We start from the raw sequence: 23,961 nt of genomic DNA, 5'->3' as shown, positions 1-23,961 counted from the left end.
CCACTGATCCACTGGTACTGTTTTTGTGCCAGTACCATACTGTCTTGATTACTGTAGCTTTGTAGTATAGTTTGAAGTCAGGGAGCGTGATCCCTCCAGCTCCATTTTTCTTTCTCAAGATTGCTTTGGCTATTCAGAGTCTTTTGTGCTTCCATGCAAATTGTGAAATTTGTTGTTCTAGTTCTGTGAAAAATGCCATTGGTAGTTTGATAGCGATTGCACTGAATCTGTAGATTGCTTTGAGTAGTATAGTCTTTTTCACAGTGTTGATTCCTCCAACCCCAAAACATGGTATATCTCTCCATCTGTTTGTATCATCTTTAATTTCTTTCATCATTGTCTTATAGTTTTCTACATACAGGTCGTTTGTTTCCTTAGGTAGGTTTATTCCTAGGTATTTTATTCTTTTGGTTGCAGTGGTAAATGAGAGTGTGTCCTTAATTTCTCTTTCAGGTTTTTCATCATTAGTGTATAGGAATGCAAGAGATTTCTGTGCATTAATTTTGTATCCTGCTACTTTACCAAATTCATTGATTAGCTCTAGTAGTTTTCTGGTAGCATCTTTAGGATTCTCTATGTATAGTATCATGTCATCCGCAAACAGTGACAGTTTTACTTCTTCTTTTCCAATTTGGATTCCTTTTATTTCTTTTTCTTCTCTGATTGCTGTGGCTAAAACTTCCAAAATTATGTTGCATAATAGTGGTGAGAGTGGGCAACCTTGTCTTGTTCCTGATCTTAGCGGAAATGGTTTCTGTTTTTCACCATTGAGAACGATGTTGGCTCTGGGTTTGTCATATATGGCCTTTATTATGTTGAGGTAAGTTCCCTCTATGCCTACTTTCTGGAGCGTTTTTATCATAAATGGGTGTTGAATTTTGTTGAAAGCTTTCTCGGCATCTATTGAGATGATCGTATGGTTTTTATTCTTCAGTTTGTTAATATTGTGTATCACACTGATTGATTTGTATATATTGAATAATCCTTACTTTCCTGGGATAAACGGCATTTGATCATGGTGTATGATCCTTTTAATGTGCTGTTGGATTCTGTTTGCTAATATTTTGTTGAGGATTTTTGTATCTATGTTCATCAGTGGTGTTGGCTGGCTAACATTTATTTGGTCCTAATTAGGCACTAGCATTGTGCAAGTGCCAACAAAAATGACCTGTGCAAAAGTTCTTCATCTGTCCCAAAGATAGATATTATTAGGATTAACCTGATTTACTGAGTGAGGAAACTGAAGCTTAGAGCCTTTTCCTTCATAGATGCTAACCATAGGGCTGAACTCCACATCTAGGAGGCATCCTGTGTCTGTTTAGGTTTGTGGGTAGCTGTTTGCAGGTGGGTTAGGGGGGAACATGGAGGGTTAATTTTGAGGGGTTTCAAAACAGCTGACTGTAGTCATTGGGTGTTTCTTAATCTTATTTACTTTATTTAGTTGATTTCTCCCTAAAGTTTGGTGTATCCCTGACTATTCTGGAGAGATCCATCACCCAAAACAGTATAAAGAACAGAAGATCATTAGAAATCAAATGATACTTATTAGAATGTCTAAGCCAAGAAGAGTTTATTGCCCAAAAAGTCACTTTATTTTAAAAAATTAATAGTTTAAAATAAAGGACTTAGAGTTTTTTCATTCTTTGAGAAAACTAGCTGTAGACATGGTTTGCAGAGTTGTCTGTAGAAAATCACTTCTAAGAATTAGCATCTAACTTGATTGCGAATTCTTTGAAAAACTAGGTGTTAAGTAACTAGGTGTTAAGTTTTCTTAGTTTTTCTATTTAAGGTTTTTATGTCTCTCCTATCTTGGGAGTACTTTTTCACTCAAATACTTTTAAGATCAAATGCTATTTTAAAACTTAGAACTCTGGAATGATCAGTATTAAAAATTTATCAGAGCCAAAAGGGCCATCGCAAAACCTCAAGACTATGGGCTGAAAACTGAAATGGCTGTGGAAATTTCTAAGTCACAAACATGAATAAAATGGATTTTTGTGTAAGAATGATAACAACATTAGTGTAAAAATAAATAACAGGTAACGTTTCACTTTGGTGTAGGGATAATAAGGAATAGTGGTGCCTGAAGCAAATGAAAACTTGTGGCTGCCTTTGCTCTAGCCCATTGTAACCACTCAGGAGTGTGAGACCTGTGTTGATTTTTCCCTAGTGTTTGAAGAGAGACTATAGTTACTTTTATGTGAATGCTGTTATTTCTTTAAACGTTAGCAATTGAATCAATGTTTTATCTGTGCTATGTTTAAAAATACCTCTACTAAAAAAAATACCACTACTGTTCTCGATCTCTGCCTTAGACTAACTCATTGTCTTAGGTCAATGGAAGTTAAATATCCAAGAAAGACAGCTCCAATATACCTATTTTTACAGGCTGAACTGTGAGATGAGATGTGGGAATCAAAATCACAAAAAACATAAGCAAAAATTTTAAAAAACTTAACGAAAACTTAGCAAAACTTTAAAAATCAACAAGCGACACACTTCAGAAATGTTTGCATTTATTGTAGTTTTTATTGTAACCATCTCAATAAATTTCCTAAATTTTCACTTTTACTTTTAATAATTTTACACGACTATAATTGCATTGAGAATGATTCTGATTTCTCTTTCATCTTCTGTCCATTTGACTTTCCAGCCACCTGTTAAACACCTCGAAAATTGTGTGTCTTGTGTGTAGTTAGTGCAGCAATTAGCTGCTGACAAAGATGAATTCTTTCCCTGAAAACTCCTGAAGATCACGGTTCATCATGCTGCGTTTGGCGTGCTGAAGACAAATAGAAGACACTAAATAATGTTTTAATTATCCCCAAATCCTGGGAGAAGTTTCGGCCAAAGGAGTTTAAAAAATCTGGGTGGTATGATGAAAAATTATCTTTACCTAGGCTCTCAGATGGTGATGATGTTCACTTTGAATTAATAGTTGCTCTGAAAGAGAGTAAAACATCTTTTGATGTGAAATTGAGCAGGTATTAAACAGTCCTCAACAATTATGACACAACAAATCCTTTTGGGTCTGAATCATAAGAAAACAACATTCAAAGGGCTTTCACTGGGGACTTCCCTGGTGGTCCAGTGAGTAAGACTCTGTGCTCCCAATGCAGGGGGCCAGGGTTCGATCCCTGGTTGGGGAACTAGATCCTGCACGCCTGCCGCAACTGAGTCCACATGCCGCAACTAAGAACTGCAGCTAAAGATCCCGCGTGCCACAACTAAGAAGATCCCATGTGCCGCAACTAAGACCCGATGCAGCCAAAATAAATAACTAATAAATAAATTTTTTAAAAAAAGGGCTTTCACTGGATTTTGTGATATGCTATTTAGGTATCATTGTGATCTCTTTAGGCACCTGAATAATCCAGATGTGGCGCATATATATATATATATATATATATTTTTTTTGATGGTTTGTAGAGCGATGGATGCCCATGCATGGCTGTACCATTTTGCATTCCCACTAGCAGTGAATGAGAATTCCTGATTGCTCCACGTTCTCACCAGCCTTTGGTGTTGTCCTTTCTTTGGATTTTGTCCTTTCTAGTAAGTGTGTAGTGGTATCTCATTGTTGTTGTTTTAATTTTCAATTGCCTAATAACATAAGCTTTGAGCATCTTTTTATATGCTTATTTGTCACCTACATATCTTTGGTTAGGTATCTATTCAATTCTTTTGCCCATTTTAAGCATCTGGTTGTTCATTTTCTTTTTGTCGAGTTTTAAGAGTTCTTTGTATATTTTGGGTAACAGTCTTTCATCATATATATCTTTGGCATATATTTTCTCCCTGCTTGTGGCTAGTCTTCTCATTATCTTACCATTCACAGAGCAGAAATTTTAATTTTAATGAAGTCCAATTTATCAGTTATTTCTTACATAGATCATGCCTTTGTTGTTGTATCTAAAAAAGTCATCACCCTACCCAAGGTCAACTATATTTTCTCTTATGTTATCTTCTAGCTTTGCATTTTGCATTTAGGCCTATGATTTATTTTGAGTCAACATTTCTGAAAGATGTAAGGTCCATGTCTAGCTGCTGCTGCTTCTTTTTAATTTGCATGTGGATATACAGTTGTTCCAGCGCCGTTTGTTGAATGGATTGTTCTTTCTCCATTTTTTGCCTTTGCACCTTTGTCAAAGATCAGTTGACTGTATTTGTGTGAGTCTATTTCTGGGGCCTCTGTTGGGTTCCATTGATCTGTTTGTCTATTCTTTTGCCAATATAACACTCTTTTGATTACTGTAGCTTTATAGTGAGCCTTGAAGTCAAGTAACGTCAGTTCTCTGATTTTATTCTTCTTCAGTATTGTCTATTCTGTCTTTTATCTCTCCAGATAAACTTAGAATCATTGAGATTCACAAAATAACTTGCTGGAATTTATTTGGAATTGTGTTAAATCTACAGGTCAAGTTGAAAGAACTAACATCTTGACATTCTTGACTCCTCCTATCCATGAATGTGGAATATTTAATTCTTTGATATTTTTTATTCAGAGTTCTGTAGTTTTCCTCATATAGATGTTGTATACATTTTGTTAGATTTGTTCCTAAGTATTTAATTTTGGAGGTGCTAATGTACAAGTATTGGGTTTTCAATTTCAAATTCCACTTGTTCATTGTTGGTACATAGAAAAGTGACTGACTTTTGTATATTAACCTTGTATCCTACAACCTTGCTATAATTGCTTATTTGTTGTGGCAGTTTTTTGGTTAATTCTTTTGGATTTTCTACATAGACAATTATACATTTGCAAACAAAGGCAAATTCATTTTTTCTTTCCAATCTATATGCCTTTCATTTCCTTTTTTTGGTCTTGCATTAGCTAGGAATTCCATACAGTGCTGAACAGGAGTGGTAAGAGGAGACATCCTTGTGTTGTTCCTGATGTTAGTGGGAATGCTTCTTGTTTCTTCTTTTTAAAACTTATTTTAATTTTTTAGTTATTGTGGTATAGTTGACTTACAATATTATATTAGTTTCAGGTGTATACCATAGTGATTCAATATTTTTATATATTACACACCATACAAAGTTATTATAAAATATTGACTATATCCCGTGTGCTGTACATTACATCCCTGTGACTTATTTATTTAGTACCTCTTAATTCCCTTAACCTGTTTTGCCCTTTCCCCACCCCGCTCCCCTCTGGTAACCACTAGTTTGTTCTCTGTAAGTCTTTTTCTGTTTTGTTATATTTGTTTGTTTGTTTTGTTTTTTAGTGAAAGCTTCTAGTTTCTCACCATTATGTATAATGCTAGCTGTAGGGTTTTAAAAGACTTTCTGTAATGTCGAGGATTTTCTCCTCTGTTCTTAGTTTGCTGAGAGCATTTTTTGTGAATGGCTGTTAGATTTTGTCAGATGCACCTTATGCATTTATTGTTATGACCATATGGTTTTTCTTTTTTTTATTATTATTTTTTTTTGCGGTACGCGGGCCTCTCGCTGTTGTGGCCTCTCCCGTTGTGGAGCATAGGCTCCAGACACGCAGGCTCAGCGCCCATGGCTCACAGGCTCAGCCGCTCCACGGCATGTGGGATCTTCCCAGACCAGGGCGTGAACCCATGTCCCCTGCATCGGCAGGCGGACTCTCAACCACTGTGCCACCAGGGAAGCCCTGGTTTTTATTTTTATACTGTTGATGTGATGGATTACATTAGTTGATTTTCAAATGTTGAACCAGCTTTGCATATCTGGGATTATCCCACTTGCCTGTGGTGTACAATTCTTTTTATACATTTTTGGATTTTATTTGTTAATATTTTGTTTAGGATTTTGGAATCTAGTTCGTGAGTGATATTGGTCTGTAGTTTTCCTGTGAAATCTTTGTCTGATTTTGGTATTAGGGATGTTGGCCTCACAGAACAAGTTAGGAAGTATTTCTTCTACTTTAGTCTTCTGAAAGACACTCTAGAGAATTGATATAATTTCTCCCTTAAATGTTTCATAGAATTCACAAGTGGACTCGTTTGGTCTGGTGCTTTCTATTTTGGAAGGTTATTAAATATTGATTCAGTTCCTTTAAATAGATATAGTCCTATTTAAATTGTATTTCTTTTTGTGTGAATTTTGGCAGATCATGTCTGTCAAGGAATTGATCCATTTCACCTAAGTTATCATTTGTGGTCATAATGTTTTTCATAATATTCCATTATTATCCTTTTTATGTCCATGGGATCTGTGATAATGTTGTATTTTTCATTTGTGATACTAGTAATTTACGTCTCTACTCTCTCTCTCTCTCATTAATCTGGCTAGAGGCTTATCAATATTATTTATCTTTGCAAAGAACCAGCTTTTGGTTTTGTTGAGTTTTGCTGTTGATTTGTGTTTTAAGTTTTCCTGATTTCTCCTCTAATTTTTATTATTTTTTCCTTTTGCTGACTTTGGATTTAGTTTGCTCTTCTTTCCTAAGCAAAAGCTTAGATGATTGATTTAATTCTTTCTTCTTTTCTTTTCTTTCTTTCTTTTTTTCCTTTTTGGCTGCATCGCATGGCATGTGGAATTTCCTTGGCCAGGGATTGAACCCATGCTCCCTGCAGTGGAAGCACGGAGTCTTAATCACCGGACCACAAGAGAAGTCCAAATCTTTCTTCTTTTCTAATGTATGCACTCAATGCCATAAATGTCCCTCTAAGCACTTCTTTTGCTGCATCCCACAAATTTTGGTGAGCTGTATTTTCATTTTTTTTAGAATGTTTTCATATTTCTCTTGAGACTTCTTATTTGACCTGTGTGTTATTAAGAAGTGTATTGTTTAATATCCATGCATTTGGGGGTCTTCTAGCTATTATTGATTTCTAGTTTAATTAGTTCCATTGTGGTCTGAGCAGATATTTTATGATATCTATTCTTTTAGATTTGTTAGGATGTGTTTTATCCCCCAGAATATGCTCTGTTTTGGTCAATATTCCATGTGAGCTTGAGAAGAATGTATTTTCTGCGTAGTTGGATATAGTTAATTGATGTCCATTATATCCAGCTAATTGATAATGTTGTTGAGTTTAGCTATGTCTTACTGATTTTCTGCCTGCTGGATATTTTCACTTCTGATAAAAAATTAAGTCCCCAACAATGATAGTGGACTCATCTATTTCTCCTTGCAGTTCTATCAGTTTTTGCCTCATGTATTTTGATGCTCTTGTTAGACACATACATGTTAAGGGTTGTTATGTGTTCTTGGAGAATTGACATCTTTTTAATTATCTCTGAGAACTCGTCTTGCTCTTGACATCTGCTCTGTCAGAAATTCATATAGCTTCTTCTGCTTTGTTTTGATTAATGTTAGCATAGTATATCTTTTACCATCCCTTTTCTCAATCTATATGTGTTTTTATATTTACAGTCGGTTTCTTTTAGACAATGTAGAGTTGGGAATTGTTTTTTGATCCACTCTGACAACCTCTTTTAATTGGTGTATCTAGACCCTTGACAATTCAGTGTGATTCTTGATATAGTTGGATTAATATCTCCCATATTTTTTACTGTTTTCTATTTATTGCCCTTTTTTTCTGTTTTTGTCTTCCATTCTTTCTGTGGCTTTAATTGAGCATCTTATTGATTCCATTTTCTCTCTTTTCTTAGTATATCAATTATACTTCTTTTTAAACTTTTTTTTTAGTGGTTGCCTTAGAGTTTGCAATATGCTTTTACAAGTGATTCAAGTACACCTTCAAATAACACTATAACTCTTCATGGGTAGTGCAAGTACCTTATAATAACAAAATATTCCTGATACCTCCTTCTTCTTCCTTGTATCATTGCTGTCATTCATGTCACTTGTACATAAGAATACATAAGCATGTGTATGTATACACACACATATACATACATAATTGAATACATTGTTGCTGTTATTCTTTTCAACAAACTTTTCTCTTTTAGATCAATTTAGAATAAGAAAAATAAAAGTTTCTATTTTCCCTTCATTTATTGCTTCTCTCTGATTTTTTTTTCTTTTTTTATGTACATCTAAATTTTTGACCCATATCATTTGCCTTCTGTTTTAATAACATTTACTCTTTCTTGCAAGACAGGTCTACCACTCCATTTTTGTTTGTCTGAGAGTTTTTATTTCCCCTTCACTTTTGAAGTATAGTTTCACAGGGTACAGAATTCTAGGTTGGTGATTTTTTTTCTCCCAACACTTTAAATGTTTCACTTCATTCTCTTCTTGCTGGCATGGTTTCTGAGGAAAAGTCAAATGTAATTCTTGTCTTTGTTCCTCTGTAAGTAAGGTGTTTTTTTCCTCTGGCTCTTTCAAGATTTTCTTTTAATCTTTGATTTTTTTCAGTTTGAATATATGTCTAATTGTGGGGTTTTGGGGGCATTTATCTTGTTTGGTATTCTGACCTTCCTGAATCTGTGGTTTGGTATCTGACATGAATTTGGGGAAATTCTTGGTCATTATTGTTTGAATATTTTTTCTGTTCTCTTATCTCTCTTTTCCTTCTGTTATTCCCATTATGTATATATTATACCATATGTCATTGTGGAGAACTGTGGAGTTTTTGGATATTCTATCTCATTTCTTTCAGTCTTTTTTTTTTTTTTTTTCTTTGCTTTTCAGTTTTGGAAGTTTCTATTGCCATATCCTCAAAGTCAGTGATTCTTTACTCGAGTCTCTAATGAGCCCATCAAAGGCATTCTTCATTTATGTTACAGTTTGAAAAAAATCTCTAGGATTTCTTTTTGATCTTTTCTTAGAATTTCCATCTCTCTGCTTTCATTGTCCATCTGTTCTTGCATGTTGTCTACTTTTTTCAGCAGAACCCTTAGCATATTACTCCTAGTTGTTTGAAATTCCTGGTCTGATAATTCCAACATCTCTGCCATATCTGAGTCTCGTTCTGACGCTTGCTCTGTCTCTTCTATCTGCTTTTTTTGTCTTTTAGTATATGCCTTGTAATTTTTGGTTGAAAGCCAGACATGATGTACTATGTGAAAGGAACTCTGGTAAATAGGCCTTTAGTGTGTGGTAAGGAAGATGTGGGGGGATGGGAAGTGTTCTGTAGTCTTATGATTAAGTCTTTTGGTGAGCCTGTGTCCCTGAGCTGTGACCTTCACCATTTTTTCTCAGTAGTCCCCCCTCCTTATATGGAAAAAGTTGGCAAGTGTAAGTGAGGGTTGAGTATTTTTCTTTTCCCATCTGGAAGACTAGAGCAGGCAGGAGTCACCATTTCTCTTCCCACAGTTCAATTAGGCTCTGCTATAACCCCAATAGTGTAGACTCCCTAAAATAGTTTCTTCTTAAGCAGGCCTCATTAAGAAGAACAGAATGCTCTGATGTATTTCAAAATGGTTACTTTTCCCCTCCCTCTTTGGGCACAGGAGAAGATTTCACTCTGATATTCACTGTGAGAAACTGGTAAAGCTCCTGGAGGTAAAACTCACAAAAGTGTGAGCCCTCCCCTCCCTCCTTTGACTGTGTCCCCCTGGAGTTTTAATCCTCAGACTTGTCCATACTGAGCCTTCAATAATTTGTCAGTTACAGTTCAGGATCTCCTAACCTGTACTGCTTCTGGCAAACATTTCAGCTCAGGCGTTTGTGATCCGGTAAATTGTAATTCTGTTTTCACCTGTTTGTGTGTTGATGTTTGCACTAATGGTGCAAAGCAATGATGTGTAAAGCTGCCAGTGCCTTAGCGTGAGTCAACGCAGTGGCACCAAACCGTACTAGTTGTCACTGTGTACTTCATTGTCGCCCACTCGCGTGGGTGGTTGGGAATGCCGGTTGCATTGAAGAATGTTCTGGATAAAGCTGTAAAAATTATTAATTTTATTAAATCTTGGCTCTTAAGCACATCTGTTTAATATTCTGTGAGATGAGATGGGAGATACAGCTAGGTACTTTTCTGCATATGCAAGTGTTATGGTTGTCTCCAGGGAAAGACTGGGTGTGATTGTTTGAGTTGCTGTGGAACATCATATTTACTTGAAACAGCAGCTGTGGGATGAACTGTGGTTTCAGATTTGGGGTATTTGGGTATTTGGAAGATAGTTTCTCAAAAAAGAATGAAGTGAGCCTGTCATTGCAAGAAAAAAAACTGGTAGTATTTGCTTATGGTGATAAATTCAAGTGAATTTAGAGTTTGGAAAATTGATGTCTATCACTGTGAGCTTGGCAGCTTCCTTATACTTAAAGACTTTTCTAATGAGTTGGATATACTGAGATTAACTAATGTGATGTGTTTTTTAAATATTGAATAATGAAATGTGTTAATATTTGGAAGATATGCATAACTCTCAGTGAATTACTATTAAAAAATGTACAACATTGAGCTTCTCTGGTGGCTCAGCGGTTGAGAGTACGCCTGCCGATGCAGGGGACACGGGTTCGTGCCCTGGTCCGGGAAGATCCCACATGCCGCGGAGGGGCTGGGCCCGTGAGCCACGGCCGCTGAGCCTGTGCGTCCGGAGCCTGTGCTCCACAATGGGAGAGGCCACAACAGTGAGAGGCCCGCTTACCGCAAAAAAAAAAAAAAAAAGTACAACATCAAACATGGTTAAAAGGTCTCTTCAAATTCCAAGATAGGTCAATGGGTTTTAAGGTAACAGAGTATGAAAGGTTCACTGATACGGTTTCGGATTCCACATCATGACTGCCTTTAAGAAACTACTACTTATTGAATTTTGTTGTTGTATTAAAGAAGAATATTCACAACTCACTGAAAATGTTATAGCAATGAACATATTTTTCCCTTTTCCAACTATCATTGAAAATACATTTCCAAACAATATATCACAGTGCATTGAAGCATCTGAGAATTCAGCTATTTTCTGTTAAGCCAGATGTTAAAGAAATTTGCATTCTTATGAGATAGTACCATACTTCGTACTACAATTTTTTAGGAAAAGATAGCTGCTTTTCATAAAAGTATGTTATATATGTTAACATGTAATGGGTTTATAATTGTTAATTTTAAATACATTTGTAAATAAATGAATTTTTTGGATAGCAAATATTAAAATTTTCCTTAGTTTTAGTTGCTAACATTAAATACTGTTAGATAATAATACACATAAATAAAAGCTCTTTGTGGTTCTCCGTAATTTTTAAGAGTGTAAAGGAGTCCTGAGATTAAAATGTTTAAGAACCACTGCCAAGAACAATGCCTATCATTGAATTTTGTTTAGTGGTTAATAGTTAATATGTATTTAAATTTACAGACCTTAACACCACAATATGCATGTCTATTACTTTTTTTCATGTTAAATAAAGGAGTCCTACTCAAAAAATTGGGACTCAATGGGTGTTCAGGAAAAAGTGAGATCCAGTGGACTGGAGAATTTATGAAAGATTTGCCAAAAGTATAATAAGGGAACATAAAATGTAACTCGAACAATGAATTGAGCTAGTATTTTCTAGCTTAAAAAATAAACTGTTCCTTGTTCTAAATTCACCTCCATATCTCTGCTCCCTCTCTCAGCAAAACTCTAAAAACTTTTAAACGTTTTCTGTGGTTATAGACTCCATCTTTCTATTTTCCATTTCTCCTTCTATCCATTCATTTGGGAGTGCCATGGTCAAGATCACCAGTGACCGACCTTGTGTTGTCAAGTCATATATCTGTTTGTACCTTACCTGAATTCTCAGCACTGTTAAAGCGATTGACCACTCCTTCTTTCTTGAAGCCCTCTCTCTGTTGGCTTTTGTGACACTCTACTGCTGGTTTTGCTCCTTCCTACCTTACTGGCTTCTTTAGTTTCTCTTCTTCTGCTTGACCTCTAAATGTTGGAGTGCCCCCAAGGTTATGTCCTGGGGCTTTTTTTTCTTCTCTATCTATATACTTTCTCCAATGAACTGGGGCCAGCTGTCTCTTCTCTCTTCCCTGAGTTATGAACACTTTCCCTGAGTTATGTCTTTGTGCCAGGGACATTCAACTCTTTAACTTCAGCCTCGAACTCCCCTCAGAAACCAGGATCAGTACAGCTACCTCCCTACTTGAGATCTCTACATTGGTGTCCCGTAGGCATCTCAAATTCAACATGGCCAGGACAAGCTGACCCTCCCACTCCAACAATTACTCCTCATTTCGACTTCTCCATTCCAATAAAATGGCACCACGATCAACCAGGTATTCAAGGCAAACTCAAATGACAAGCCTTTTTCACTTAATAGGACTTTGTTTTTTTCTCAGGAAGACAAAACAAAACACTGTCTTCCAAAGAATTTTGATGTCATAATATTGTTTTAAGTTCAAGAGGTAAAAGGAAAATATTTACTCTTATTTTTTCCACGTATTTTCATGAAATGAGTACACTTTTTCCTGCAATAGGGCGGCTCCTCTTAAATCCTTCATATGTAAAATTTATCCATCTCTATTGATATTAAATATCCACAGTTTCAAGGTGACAGTTGCTGCTAAAATCATTCTGAATGTAGAATATTTATAGGAGTAATAAGGTTTAATCCCTGTATGATGTGAAATTCAGATTGGCATCAGGTATCTAGAATTAAAAGTGCAAACTGTTAAAATCTGTGCGATATTTGAGAGTGATCTGTGTGTGCCTGACTGATGAAAAGAGTGGGAAGGACAAGAGTGAGTTGAGAAAGATTATCATTTAGTACACTGAAATTATAAGATCAGCAAATGCATTCTGAGAATAAAACTCATCATGGACTTGACTTTTGAGCTGGTAGTGGCCCAGATGGACAGACAAGGCCAAAGGGGATTGCTGTCATCTCCCTATTATATCTGAAAGAGTTTTCTTCCTTCTTTTGATTTCTTGGTAGCAAACTTGTGACATTTTTAGCTTTCTCAAACTTTAATGTATCACATTTAATACATTTTATCAAACTCTTGCTGAGAGGAAAACAGCGTGGACCAAATTGAAGAGAAGGTGAGGTGAGCTCTCTGAAAGGGAAGAAAGCAGCCCACGACTAGAGTGATATCTGGGAATACACCGTGCAGCATCATCGTCAGGGGAGCGCTGGTTTGCTGAGTGTGTGCTGTGCTAATTACACACCTGCAAGCTGGAGGTCCCTTCCTCCAAAGGTGACCTAGGCTGTCTTACCCGGCTCACCTGTCTCTGCATCTCACGAGCCTTCAGAGATTATTATCACCTGTTTACACAGCCCAGCTTGTGATTTTCATTGTTGGGAGGAGGGTCCTCTGGTGAGGTATCAGGAACTCCAAGTGGCTGAGCGAGAGGGTACTGTACATAGAGGGAGTATGACCTGGAGTTGAAAGTCAGGGTGAAATAAGTGAACCCGTTTTTCCCATTGAGTCTTACTTATTTGTTTCCCAGTCTGTTTCTTTAGTCTTTGGAAGAATAAACATAAAGATCATCAGACTGTGGTCTCTGGACCAAGTGTATTAGGGAACTTGCTCAAAATGCAGATTTCTGGGTCCTAAACCAATCTGCTGAATCAGGCCTTCTGGGGACAGGGCTGGAGAATCTGCATTTGGAAGAAACTCTCCAAGTCTCATACACAGTGAAAAGTTTGAGAACCACTGGCATTAAAAGCCATTTTCTGGAACTTATTTTCCATATATTTGTATCAGAATGAAGATGATATGATTCTGATGAAATTCTGAACCAGGGAGAATGAATGAGTACAGAGATAAAACAGCATATTAAATTTCATGTGTTTTTGTGACTAGGGTATTAATGCTTCCTTGATTGATAGGAGAAAGATTAAATGCCGCAGTTACCAAAGTCTGAAAGGACTCTGTAGATTCTGGTTGTTAAAGGATGATTCTGAGAACACGTTGTTTATCTTCAGAGAGGAAGACTTACACATTTTGTAAAAAATGTCAAACAGTTTTCATGATTTTGCCCTCTGGGCACACTGTCTTAAATCTGCCTTCACTGTTGTATAAAATGAGGCTCTTGGGAAAAATAAATGCTTGGTTAGAAATGCTAAGAAGTTCCAGGTTTTCTTTCATATGCAGTTAAACAAAAAGTTCCCTATTGTCACGGAGGATTGAAGATAAAAAGTCAGATAAAGATAGAGTTTACTTTATTAGCTTGTATGTTTCCTTCTACCTCCTAGTTTGATTCATTTTCACTACCTCCTGTCTTCAATTTGTTGGTTTCAGAATGTGACTGAGTTCAGTTTATGAAGATAAGGTTTATGCATGTAGAAGTGAAGTTTAAGTTTTGCTTGCATGAGAGGTTATGTTTCCTATGTGGTTAATACGAAATGTAAACTGGGCAACCAAAGCAACCGTGCTGTTTTAAGACTAAACAGAAAGAGCTAAGGAGCATTTTTAGTATAGGTATATGGAAAACTATTCAAGAAAAACAAAACTAAAATTAAAAATTAGACTAACACTAATTAAAATGGGCACTTGAAGCCAGAAAATTCGAAAATCTCTCTCCATTGCAAATTATACCTAACTTTAGATAATATTTCAAAAGATTGTATCACGTTTCCAATAAAAAAGTTAAGGTGACATCCAGTACTTTCACATTCATTTTATTTAATTCAGCTGAATTCTTTCATTCATTTGAGGCTGTCAGTACTGATGTGGCTTTGTAGTTATGGAATCTGAAACGTGAACCCATTGAATCAGGAATCAAGATGGTGCTGAAGCTAAAGCTAGGAGTGCGACCTGTGGCCGATTTGTTTTGTTTCCTTTAAATAATATTGTTATTTTTCTTTACAAAAGTTACAACATGCACACAGCCAGATATTCTGACAATAAGAAAGTGTACAAAGGTCATCTTCCTATCACCTGGAGGTAATCACTGTTTGCATTTTGGTATATGCTACATATTTTTTCTTAGTATGAACGCACACTGACATTACCCATGTGTATATATGTATATATTATATACATGTGTAATATTCGTATATATGTATATGTACACACATATACAGTTGTGTGTGTGTATATATATATGTATATATACACGCAAGTGTGTATGTGTAGGTATGCACACATCCAGTATGCTGTTTAGTAATTTTTTTTGCCAAACAGTATTTTATAGACATCTGTTGTATACGCACACACACGTATATATAATTTTCATCCCATTCCATTTATGATTATACTTTTGCACAGTATTCTGTAGTTTGCATGTACCATAATATATTAAATGATCCCATTAATTATGGGCATTTAGGTGGTTTCCACTGTTGTAATCAATACACTGAAACCCCTTGTCTGAATATTTTCTTAGGATAAATTCCCAGAAGTAGAATTACTGGGTTAAAGGGAATGCCCACTTAAAAAGTTGAGATATATTGTAAGTTGCCCTCAAAAGTGTTGTGCCATTTTATACTGTTATTAGCAATGTCTTGAGGGTGATAATTTTGGAATATTATGCATAATCCTGGGTTTTGTTAATCTTTTAAATCTTTGTAAATATAGCATGTCAAAAATGAACTTTTTTTTTTTAAATGAAATTCTTACATTAATTTTCATTTGTTTGATGCAGTATCTTGAGATTGCTTCAAGCTTCTATGTGCCCTGACTTGGCAGGTAGTGGCTGGAGTTCTTAAGACAGACAAGGGAAGGGATGATCTCACGTGGTCACTAGGTAGTTAGTGGACGTTGTCTTGAGGACAACGTCTTGTATTTGCTGGATAGAAAGTCTCGTCTTTTTTTCCTTCTAAACTTTCTCTTTTAAGGCTCAGTATAAATAACTCTTTTAATCCTTTTTTTCTTTGCTAAATTAATAGCTTATTTAGTCATGGGCTTAATGGCCATCAGGAAGAGTCCAGATCTTTGAAATACAAATGAACTCATTTGCCTACCATAGGGCTGTGGAGAGCTCAGACCTGTTCCCAGAAATACAAATTCTGGCTTCCTAAAACTTGAATGGGGCAAGAGGGGATGGGAAATTCTTCCATTCCTTCTTGAAGGTCCCTTTCTTTCTCCCTTCCTCCCTCACTTCCTCAATTTCTCTCACTTCTAAAGGGCTCCTTTTAGAATTTCTGGCCCTTTTGTTTGTATTAGAAATCCCATTTTTGGCTAGATTTTGGTCTTTTGTGCTTCACAAGACTTAGAAGTTTAGGAAACACTTGACTCTGTGTGTTTTACCGCAGAACTTTGAGATCTTGGTGGATACGTTTAATTCATATCTACGTGATCACTTTTGGTCCTGCCCCCAAACTATAAAGGAAATATAATTCCCAGGTAGGAGAAGCAACACACAAGATTTCTGCCTTGTACAACAAAACTGTTACACTCGACAGTTATTGGATTTTTAAACTTTGGTTTCTTATAAAAAACAATTAATTCAGATCAACGCTCATTTGATTTAGTCCAATGTTGCCTTCATAGTATCTTTTCCTGCTTTCTGCAGGCATTCTTACACCGGATGAACCAGTGCGCTGCGTCGAAACTTGACAAAAATGTAACAGAAGAAACGGTGAAGGTGAGGAGGTGCCCTCGACCGACCCCAGCACAAGGTCCCCTCAGATGAAATGTTACCCGTGGGATGTTGCCTCAGGGCTCGTCAACTTGTCTCCACTTCCGGGATAAGTTCTGTACCAGTCACCAGTCATTGTGTGGCCAGCAATGAGAAAAAGGGAAACTAGGGTTTGGGAAAAGAAACGGGGGTTATGAGGATGGTGTAGAAGACAGAGAGGAATTTTTGCCAAGACCTTGGAAACGTTTGAAAGGAGGAAAAAGGTAACCCAGAGTCCAAGAACCTTCATGTTTCTCGAGGGGAAAGGAGCTGAACCATGTGTGAGGGAATTGCTAGAGGGCCTGGGCGGCAGGATGTGGGCACATGCAGCTTCTAGTCTCTGACCCCTGCAGAGCAAACGATTTGGAGGGTCCACTGGGGCAGAAGACGTCCACACAGTATCTTCAGCTCACAAATGTATAAGCATTTCCTTTTAAACTGTAGGGAAGGAAAATTGTGAAGAGTTTGGGGGGAAAAAGGGGGGGATGGTAAATGAAAATTAATTGTGCTCTAGTCATTATTCATTGAAACTGTATAAATCATCATTGATATTTATTTTGGATGCCAACTTGCTGTTTTATTTTACGGAAAATAATTCCCAAGGATTTTATAGGCACATCTGTTTACCATTAAATTCAATAGTAACGTTTACATTCTCCTTACCATGGAGTGTTTTAGTTTGGGTGCTTTTGGTTGCAAGCAAAAGACACCTGTTACTCAAAGGGACATGAAGGTACTTTGATTCCCATAGCAGGGACTTCTATGGGCAAAGAAGCCCTTCCCCCAGAGCCTGCCAGCCATTCTGCCCGCACTGTTTTACCTGCAGCCCGCTGTCCTTAATGGGGTGGGACAACGACCATGCTTGGGTTCAGTTACTCAGGGTTGTCCTGAGAGCCGGAGCTAGGTTCCCGGTTCCCAGAATTGTGTGGGAGGGTAGAGGATGTCCAGACAGAATGGGTGCTCTGCCAGCCGGGGGTGGGGGGGTGGGAAGGACAGCTCTCCACCGACATTTTCAACTTGAAGAGAAAATACTCCACTCCCATAGAATTTTTTAAAAACTTGCCTCACTATTGCACTTACACATTTATTTACAGATGCTGTTCTCAAACATTGAAGATATCCTTGCAGTACATAAAGAATTCTTAAAAGTCGTGGAGGAATGTTTACATCCAGAACCTAATGCTCAGCAAGAAGTGGGAACCTGCTTTCTTCACTTTGTAGGATCAATTTCTGTTTATTTTAAAAGCTTTTCCCCCTAAAATTTCAAGTTTCACTTCTGGAACAGTAGTATGTGGGAATTCAGCATTAGAAGTAAAATCTGACACCAAAAGTTTGGGGTCTTTTAAGGCCAATGAAATCTTCCACTTAGAGCCAAAAAAGGGGAGAGGGCCTCACATCATCCATTTTATTCAGCGAAGAATAAACAGGCTTTTCTTTTTCCCAATGAGTTAGTTTTTTGCATCCTCTGTAGCTTTGAATTCTAATGAATATTCAGGCTGTTTCATAATGAATGGATTTTTATGTTTCCCTCAAACATAGAGCATTTCTCTTTTGAGGCAGAAAATCCTTACTTTTACAATGATGCGATGAGCCTTTTATTGGTCAAAACATTCCCTTGTTAATCGACTTGTGACTAACCTGGAGGTGAACAGACCTGGTCCCTCTAGGTACACATATAGCCTGCATCTGAATTTTTCTCAGAGGCTTGTACTGAACAGTGCCGAAGAAGAACAAGCCAGTAGTTGGTTATTTCAAATTATATGTCATGCTTGTATGATCATTTTCATCCCTTTGCACATGATAGCTGAAATTACTTATGCAATCGATTTGCAAGGTACAAAGCCACCGGTACGGTGAAAATCGTTTTCAGAACTAAAGGGCGTTCATACTGACAAAAGAAAAATAATGCTGCTATTTCTACCACTCTGCTGATGCTAATTTTCAGAATATCAATTTGAATCCACTTACTTATCAAAATGCTATGCAAGTAGTGTTTTATTTAAAAATGTATAGGAGTATTTTGTCATAGAAATCAATTTTCATTTATTTTTGATTTCCAGTCTTTTATAAAGTAATGATATGGAGTTTCTAGATCTATATTTCTGTATGTGGTGAGCAGACTCTGTAAATGTTATTTTTAGAATCAGAAAATATTCCATAAAAATAATTATATTAAAGGGAGAGACTCCTTGGGTATAGGAAGGTCAAGGTTTCGTTGGGCAAAACTATAAACCACGTGTGTTGTATCCACTTAATCCAGACTGTTCCCTTTCATGAAAGAATGCACATCTCCTGCCAGCTGGAGTAGTTGCTATCTCAGTGCTGGGCTGTACATGGGAATCTTGCACCCTGACATCCATTTCCTCAGTAACACACTATGAATCTGTCAGCCATGAATTTAGTTAAACTGTTTCTGAAGTTTGTTTTCTTCTGGTTTATCCCATCTCTTGAAATAAGTAATTCAATACATTTTCTCCTGGCTGTATAAAACAGCACTCTGTGTTTCTAAATACACGTCTTTGAAATTTTAGAGGACGCACTTCTGTTCCACTATTCAGTCACTACATTTTCTGTGTCTGCCTCTTTTACTGGGATATATTTACTGGGATATTTGATAGATATTGATCATAGATACTTGGAGAAAATCTTACAGATGGAAGGGAGCTTTAGAGATCAAGATGGTGTGAAATTTCTCCTTTTATGAAAGAATCCCTTCTATAGGATCTGTGAAGGTTGTTGATCTTGTTTTTACTTGATCACTTTTAGTTACAGCTCTAATTGTTAGAAAATCTCTATATTAATCCTGAATCTGCCTATCACTGCCCATCATGACCCTTGCAATTTCCACCCAGTGGTCCTAGTATTGTGTTTTGGAGCTACAAAGAGTTGTAAATCCTTTACAATAAATAGGACAGCTATTTGAAGTAGCTACCATTCCTTACTTTTATGTACTAACAAATCTCTCTCTCTGAGATGACCTCTCAGATGTAATATTTTCAGGGTCTGTCATTATCTCAGTCGCTTGTTGCTGACTATTCTCCACTTTGTCAGTGTCCTTCTTAAACACAACTGTCCAGATTGGTGCATACGACCTGCAGGGTACTATGTCCTGTTGCTCTATGGTCTGGCACATGCTTTTCCCTCCACCAAAAATACTTTCTTCCCTCTCCCTGCTAGGGAATCATGGATTTATGTCTCTGTATCTTGCCCACATATGACATCTTTTTTAAAGCTGTGTCTGAATCCTCCCAGCAAAGCTAAGTACTCTCTTCTCTGTAATCTGCTACCACGTCGTTCATTTAATTTTTATTGCATACATCATATTGGATTGTAATTAATATAAGTCTATCTCCTTTCCTAGACCATTCTTCATGGATCAGGGAAAATAAACATACTTATATATACACATAGTATAGCTCTTGAAACATAGTAAACATTTAATAAAGTTTGTTCATAAACTCACACTTAATATTTCAAAATGGCTAATAAAATGACTAACTTATTCTTACTTGAATTCACAGAAAGACAAGTTTCGTATCTACGACGAATATTGTAGTAATCACGAGAAGGCACAGAAATTGCTTTTTGAACTTAACAAAATAAGAACAATCCGGACATTTCTTTTGGTAAGTACATATTTACGTATCACTGTATACTGTTATTTGTTGATAGCCCCACTGAGAGCCAAGGAATAGCATCCGTGTGGTGTAAAAAGTGCTTGTACGACATCTGTTTTTAACATATCCCTGCTAGGAAGCTAGAGAGTCATTTGAGAAATGTAAGAAGTGAGACTGTAAATCAACTATATTTCTCTCTATATATGCTCTTAAAATCACACACACACACACACACACACACACACACACACAAATGAAATGAACGAAATGAAAAGAAGTGAGAGTTGGGAGAAGCTTGTTTATGGGGAAACACTGTCATGCCCTCTCCTGGTTGATTATGAGTTGTGAAACCGCAGGTTCTTAGTGAGCGAAGACATTTGTGCCAGAGTTCACAGTTGCTTTTATATCCCTCAGCTCCCTAGAGCTTCATTTACTTCTGCTGAGAGAGCTCTAAGTAGGGCAGTGACAGGAAGGAAATGCATCATGGGGATGGTAGAAAAGAATTTTCAAGATTGACTTTTCTCCTACATACGTTCCATATTCAGTGTTCATAAAAAGCGCAAGAATCTGTATTTAATTTCTTCAGGATCGTACAAATAAATGCATAGTTTGACAGTTTCTTGGACATTGTAATTGCCAGTGAGAACCACACTGTAAATAGAATTCAGTGATATTTAACGAATTGTGGAGTGGAACAGACATCTCCACGATCCAGTTTTAGAGTCTGGATCAGCTCATTTAAAATGAAAAATAAAATGCCCATTTACAGCTCTTTTCCACTCACACCATTAGCTCCAGGCAATCATCGATCTGCTTTCGATCTCTATAGGTTTGCCTTTTCTGGAGATTCCGTATAAATGATTTGTACAATATAATCTTTTGATGCTTGGCTTCTTTTACTGAGTAAAATGATTGTGAGGTTCATCCTTGTTGTGGCATATATCCACATTCTATTCATTTTTATTGCTGAATAATATTCCATTGTATTTTGTTTATCCGTTTGCCAGTTTATGAACATTGGGTCAACAATTGACTATGATAATGATGGACCTTGAAGATCCTACATATGAGATGTCATTTCAGAGAGAGAGATTTCTTAGTAAAGTCAGGAAATGTCAAGTTTGGGCAATTCTGAGGAATGCTGTTATGAATATTCATGTACAAGTCTGTGTGTGGACATACATTTTCATTCTCTTGGGTAAATACTAAGAGTAGAATTGCTGGATCAGAGTAAGTTTATGTTCAGTTTTTTTTTTTTTTTGTAATTGCTCTAGGGACTACAATATGCATCTTAACTTAGGAAGTTTATTTCCCTCAGGTTGGTTATTGTTTTTTGTTGGTTTTGTTTTCAGGAACTTGTCTCGATTTAATTTGAGAATCTGTGTCTTTTGTATACGCAGCTGCTGCTATGTCTGCTCAGTTTTTGTTTTATAGCTTAGCCTTTCTTTTTAGGGGTCACTCCTCTGACTGGTTAACTTAGTGGGCAGCTGGGGATTTGAAAGAGGTGATCGAACATCATAATCCATATGATTTGTGGGTCTGTGTGTGAGTGTCGCGGGCGACACATTCACAGGCCAGGCAGTTTTCAAGTCAGATCTGGGTTTTTTTTCTCCTGGGGCCATCTCAGGTCCTCTCTGCACGTGAATAGTCTGACGTTTGCCCCGGACTGCAATCTCAGGCTAGCAGAAATGTGAGCGCTCCCCATTTTTCTTGGACAGCGTGCTAATTTTATTGACAACACTCCTGGGTGTGGGATTTTTGCCCTCTGCAGTCCCCTCTGGTAGCAGGTTTGCAGGGCCAGTGCTACTGTGACAGGACTACCATGCAGGATGAGCTGAGGATGGCCCTGGGGCTGGGGGCATGTAGGGGCAGGATGGGAGGAGCCCAGGCAAGAATGCCACCAACTCCCCTGTTCTTACCTGAAGTTCAGCAGTTTTTCATGAATAAACATTTCTCAGTTTGTTGTTTGACTTCAGTTGATTACCAGAGCCCTTAAACTGTTGTGTTTTTTTTACAATTTTGCTCGGTATAACAGTTGTTTTGGGGAAGAGAATTTACTCATCTCTTCTCTCTGCCATGGCCAGAGGAAGTTCCTGTGCCCCTGGACCAACGGGGCTCTCTTTGAACTATCAGAACTTTGCTGTCTTACTGAGGGCACTCTGTTCTCAGCAGAGCTGGCTCTCCACTAAATAAATGTCACAATTCCAGAGTGCTGGTTTTTACAAGATCCTACAGCATAGTCTGGTAGGAAGACCCTGGCTTTTATAGTTCTTGCCTTGGCACTAAGTGGCCACTAATTACCCGGATGACTTGAGGAAATTCATTACATGTCTGATGTCGTTTTCCGTACTCATAAAATGGGGAGAATAACAATGACCCTTTGAAAAACATTAAGGATTTACATATTTGGGGTGATGATATTATATTTTTGGTTACTTGCATATACTGTCACCTGAGTAAGTTTTTAGGATCAGTGGAATCTCTAGCAGCTTATGTAGGGAACATTCTGTCTGTCTACATAAGGAGAAAGCTGGCTCTCATAAGCCAGTCTAATAAGGACCTACCGTATAGCACAGGGAACTCTACTCAATACTCTGTAAAGACCTATACGGGAAAAGAATCTACAAAAGAGTGGATACATGTATATGTATAACTGATTCACTTTGCTGTACGGCAGAAACTAACACAACATTGTAAATTAACTCTACTCCAGTAAAAGTGAAAGAAATAAAGTGGCTGCTATGAAGAGAGTTTGTAATCTATACAGTACTAATAGACAAGGAAATAAAAGTGGGTTAGACAGTCATGTGTTCCTCAGGGTGCTTCAGCCCAGGGCTAGGTAGAGGGGGTGGCCGCATTTATAAGGAGTGCTCACTCATACGGGGACACTGAAACATCACTGGAAATAGAATGGGATGTAGATCGTTGTGTTACATAGGGTTCCTCTGGGGACAGTACCATACACAGGTGGAAAGAGTATTTTGATGACCTGATTGCAGTAGGGGTTGAAACCCCCAAAGAGCCTGTTTGAATGAGACACTTCTTTGCTGCTGTGTCTTCTAAGGTTTCTGGTGAAGTGAAAGTCATGGTGCTGGTTTTGCCGAGTTGGTTGAACAAATTGGAGCTGAACTCAGTTGCTCAGGGCAGTGGGGGGCTGGTCTGCTTACATCACTCTTCCTTTTGCTTCCTTTCCCACTCAGCACTCGGCCTCTCCTCTCAAGGAATGTAGGACAGTATTTTAAAGAATAGTGGTATAAAGGTTATAAATTATCAGTATGATGTTTGAAGAGCTCTTTTCTTCCTTAGTCAAATATTTATTATCGGCTTCCTCTGTGCCAGTCACCCTGATAGGCACTGCAGAAACAGGTTTTGACATAAGTCTCCAGTCTGTTATTTTAGGGAATTCCCTGGCGGTCCAGTAGTCAGGGCTTGGAGCTTTCACTGCCGAGGGCCCGGGTTCGATCCTGGTCAGAGAACTAAGATCCCACAAACCGCGTGGCGTGGCCAAAGAAAAAAATCTGTTTCTTAAAGTTTTTTAATTAAAAAATTGCTTTTAACATCTTTATTTGAATTTTTTTTTTTTGCGTTGCTGCTTAGACCGCAGAATAAAGACCTGGTGTTTCAGAGGATCAAGCCTGTGTTTATCGAGTCGGTTCCCTTGACCATTACTTTCAGTAAATGGAAGCTGCTTCTATTTCGTCTCACTGTGATTGCTGATTTTGAGCTTTCTCCTTCCATCTTGGCTCTGTGGAGATCATATCTGACATCCTTCCCTGAGACTGCCTGGCCAGTGTCATTGGTGAGGTATTATAGCTTGAAGTGACTTAGAGATCACTGGATTAAAACAGGCCAGTTGTACAGAGAGGAAAATTACAATTTTGAAATCCGTCCAAGTTGCATCACGGGCCAGTGGCAGAGCATGGGTAGAACCCAGTTGTCCTCAGTCCTGATCTTCTGCAACACCACG

The 23,961-nt window shown here is 37.5% G+C and overlaps 1 protein-coding gene across 1 annotated transcript in view; it reads left to right on the top strand.

Annotated features, from left to right (window-relative positions):
- PREX2 (phosphatidylinositol-3,4,5-trisphosphate dependent Rac exchange factor 2) overlaps nt 1–23,961 on the top strand; it is a 268,776-nt gene that overhangs the window by 62,519 nt on the left and 182,296 nt on the right. The window contains exons 2-4 of the mRNA XM_089898597.1: nt 16,273–16,344; nt 17,472–17,594; nt 19,899–20,003. Of these exons, the coding sequence (XP_089754723.1) occupies nt 16,273–16,344; nt 17,472–17,594; nt 19,899–20,003 (300 nt within the window). The remainder of the gene's footprint in view (nt 1–16,272; nt 16,345–17,471; nt 17,595–19,898; nt 20,004–23,961) is intronic.

This window comes from Delphinapterus leucas, chromosome 17 (assembly GCF_059928025.1).
Source record: "Delphinapterus leucas isolate spDelLeu-1000000601 "Yukka" chromosome 17, BTC_Dleu_Yukka2, whole genome shotgun sequence".
Classification (NCBI taxonomy): Eukaryota; Metazoa; Chordata; class Mammalia; order Artiodactyla; family Monodontidae; genus Delphinapterus; species Delphinapterus leucas.
The sequence above is the reverse complement of the archived record's forward strand: the minus strand, read 5'-3'. Positions and strand labels throughout refer to the sequence as shown.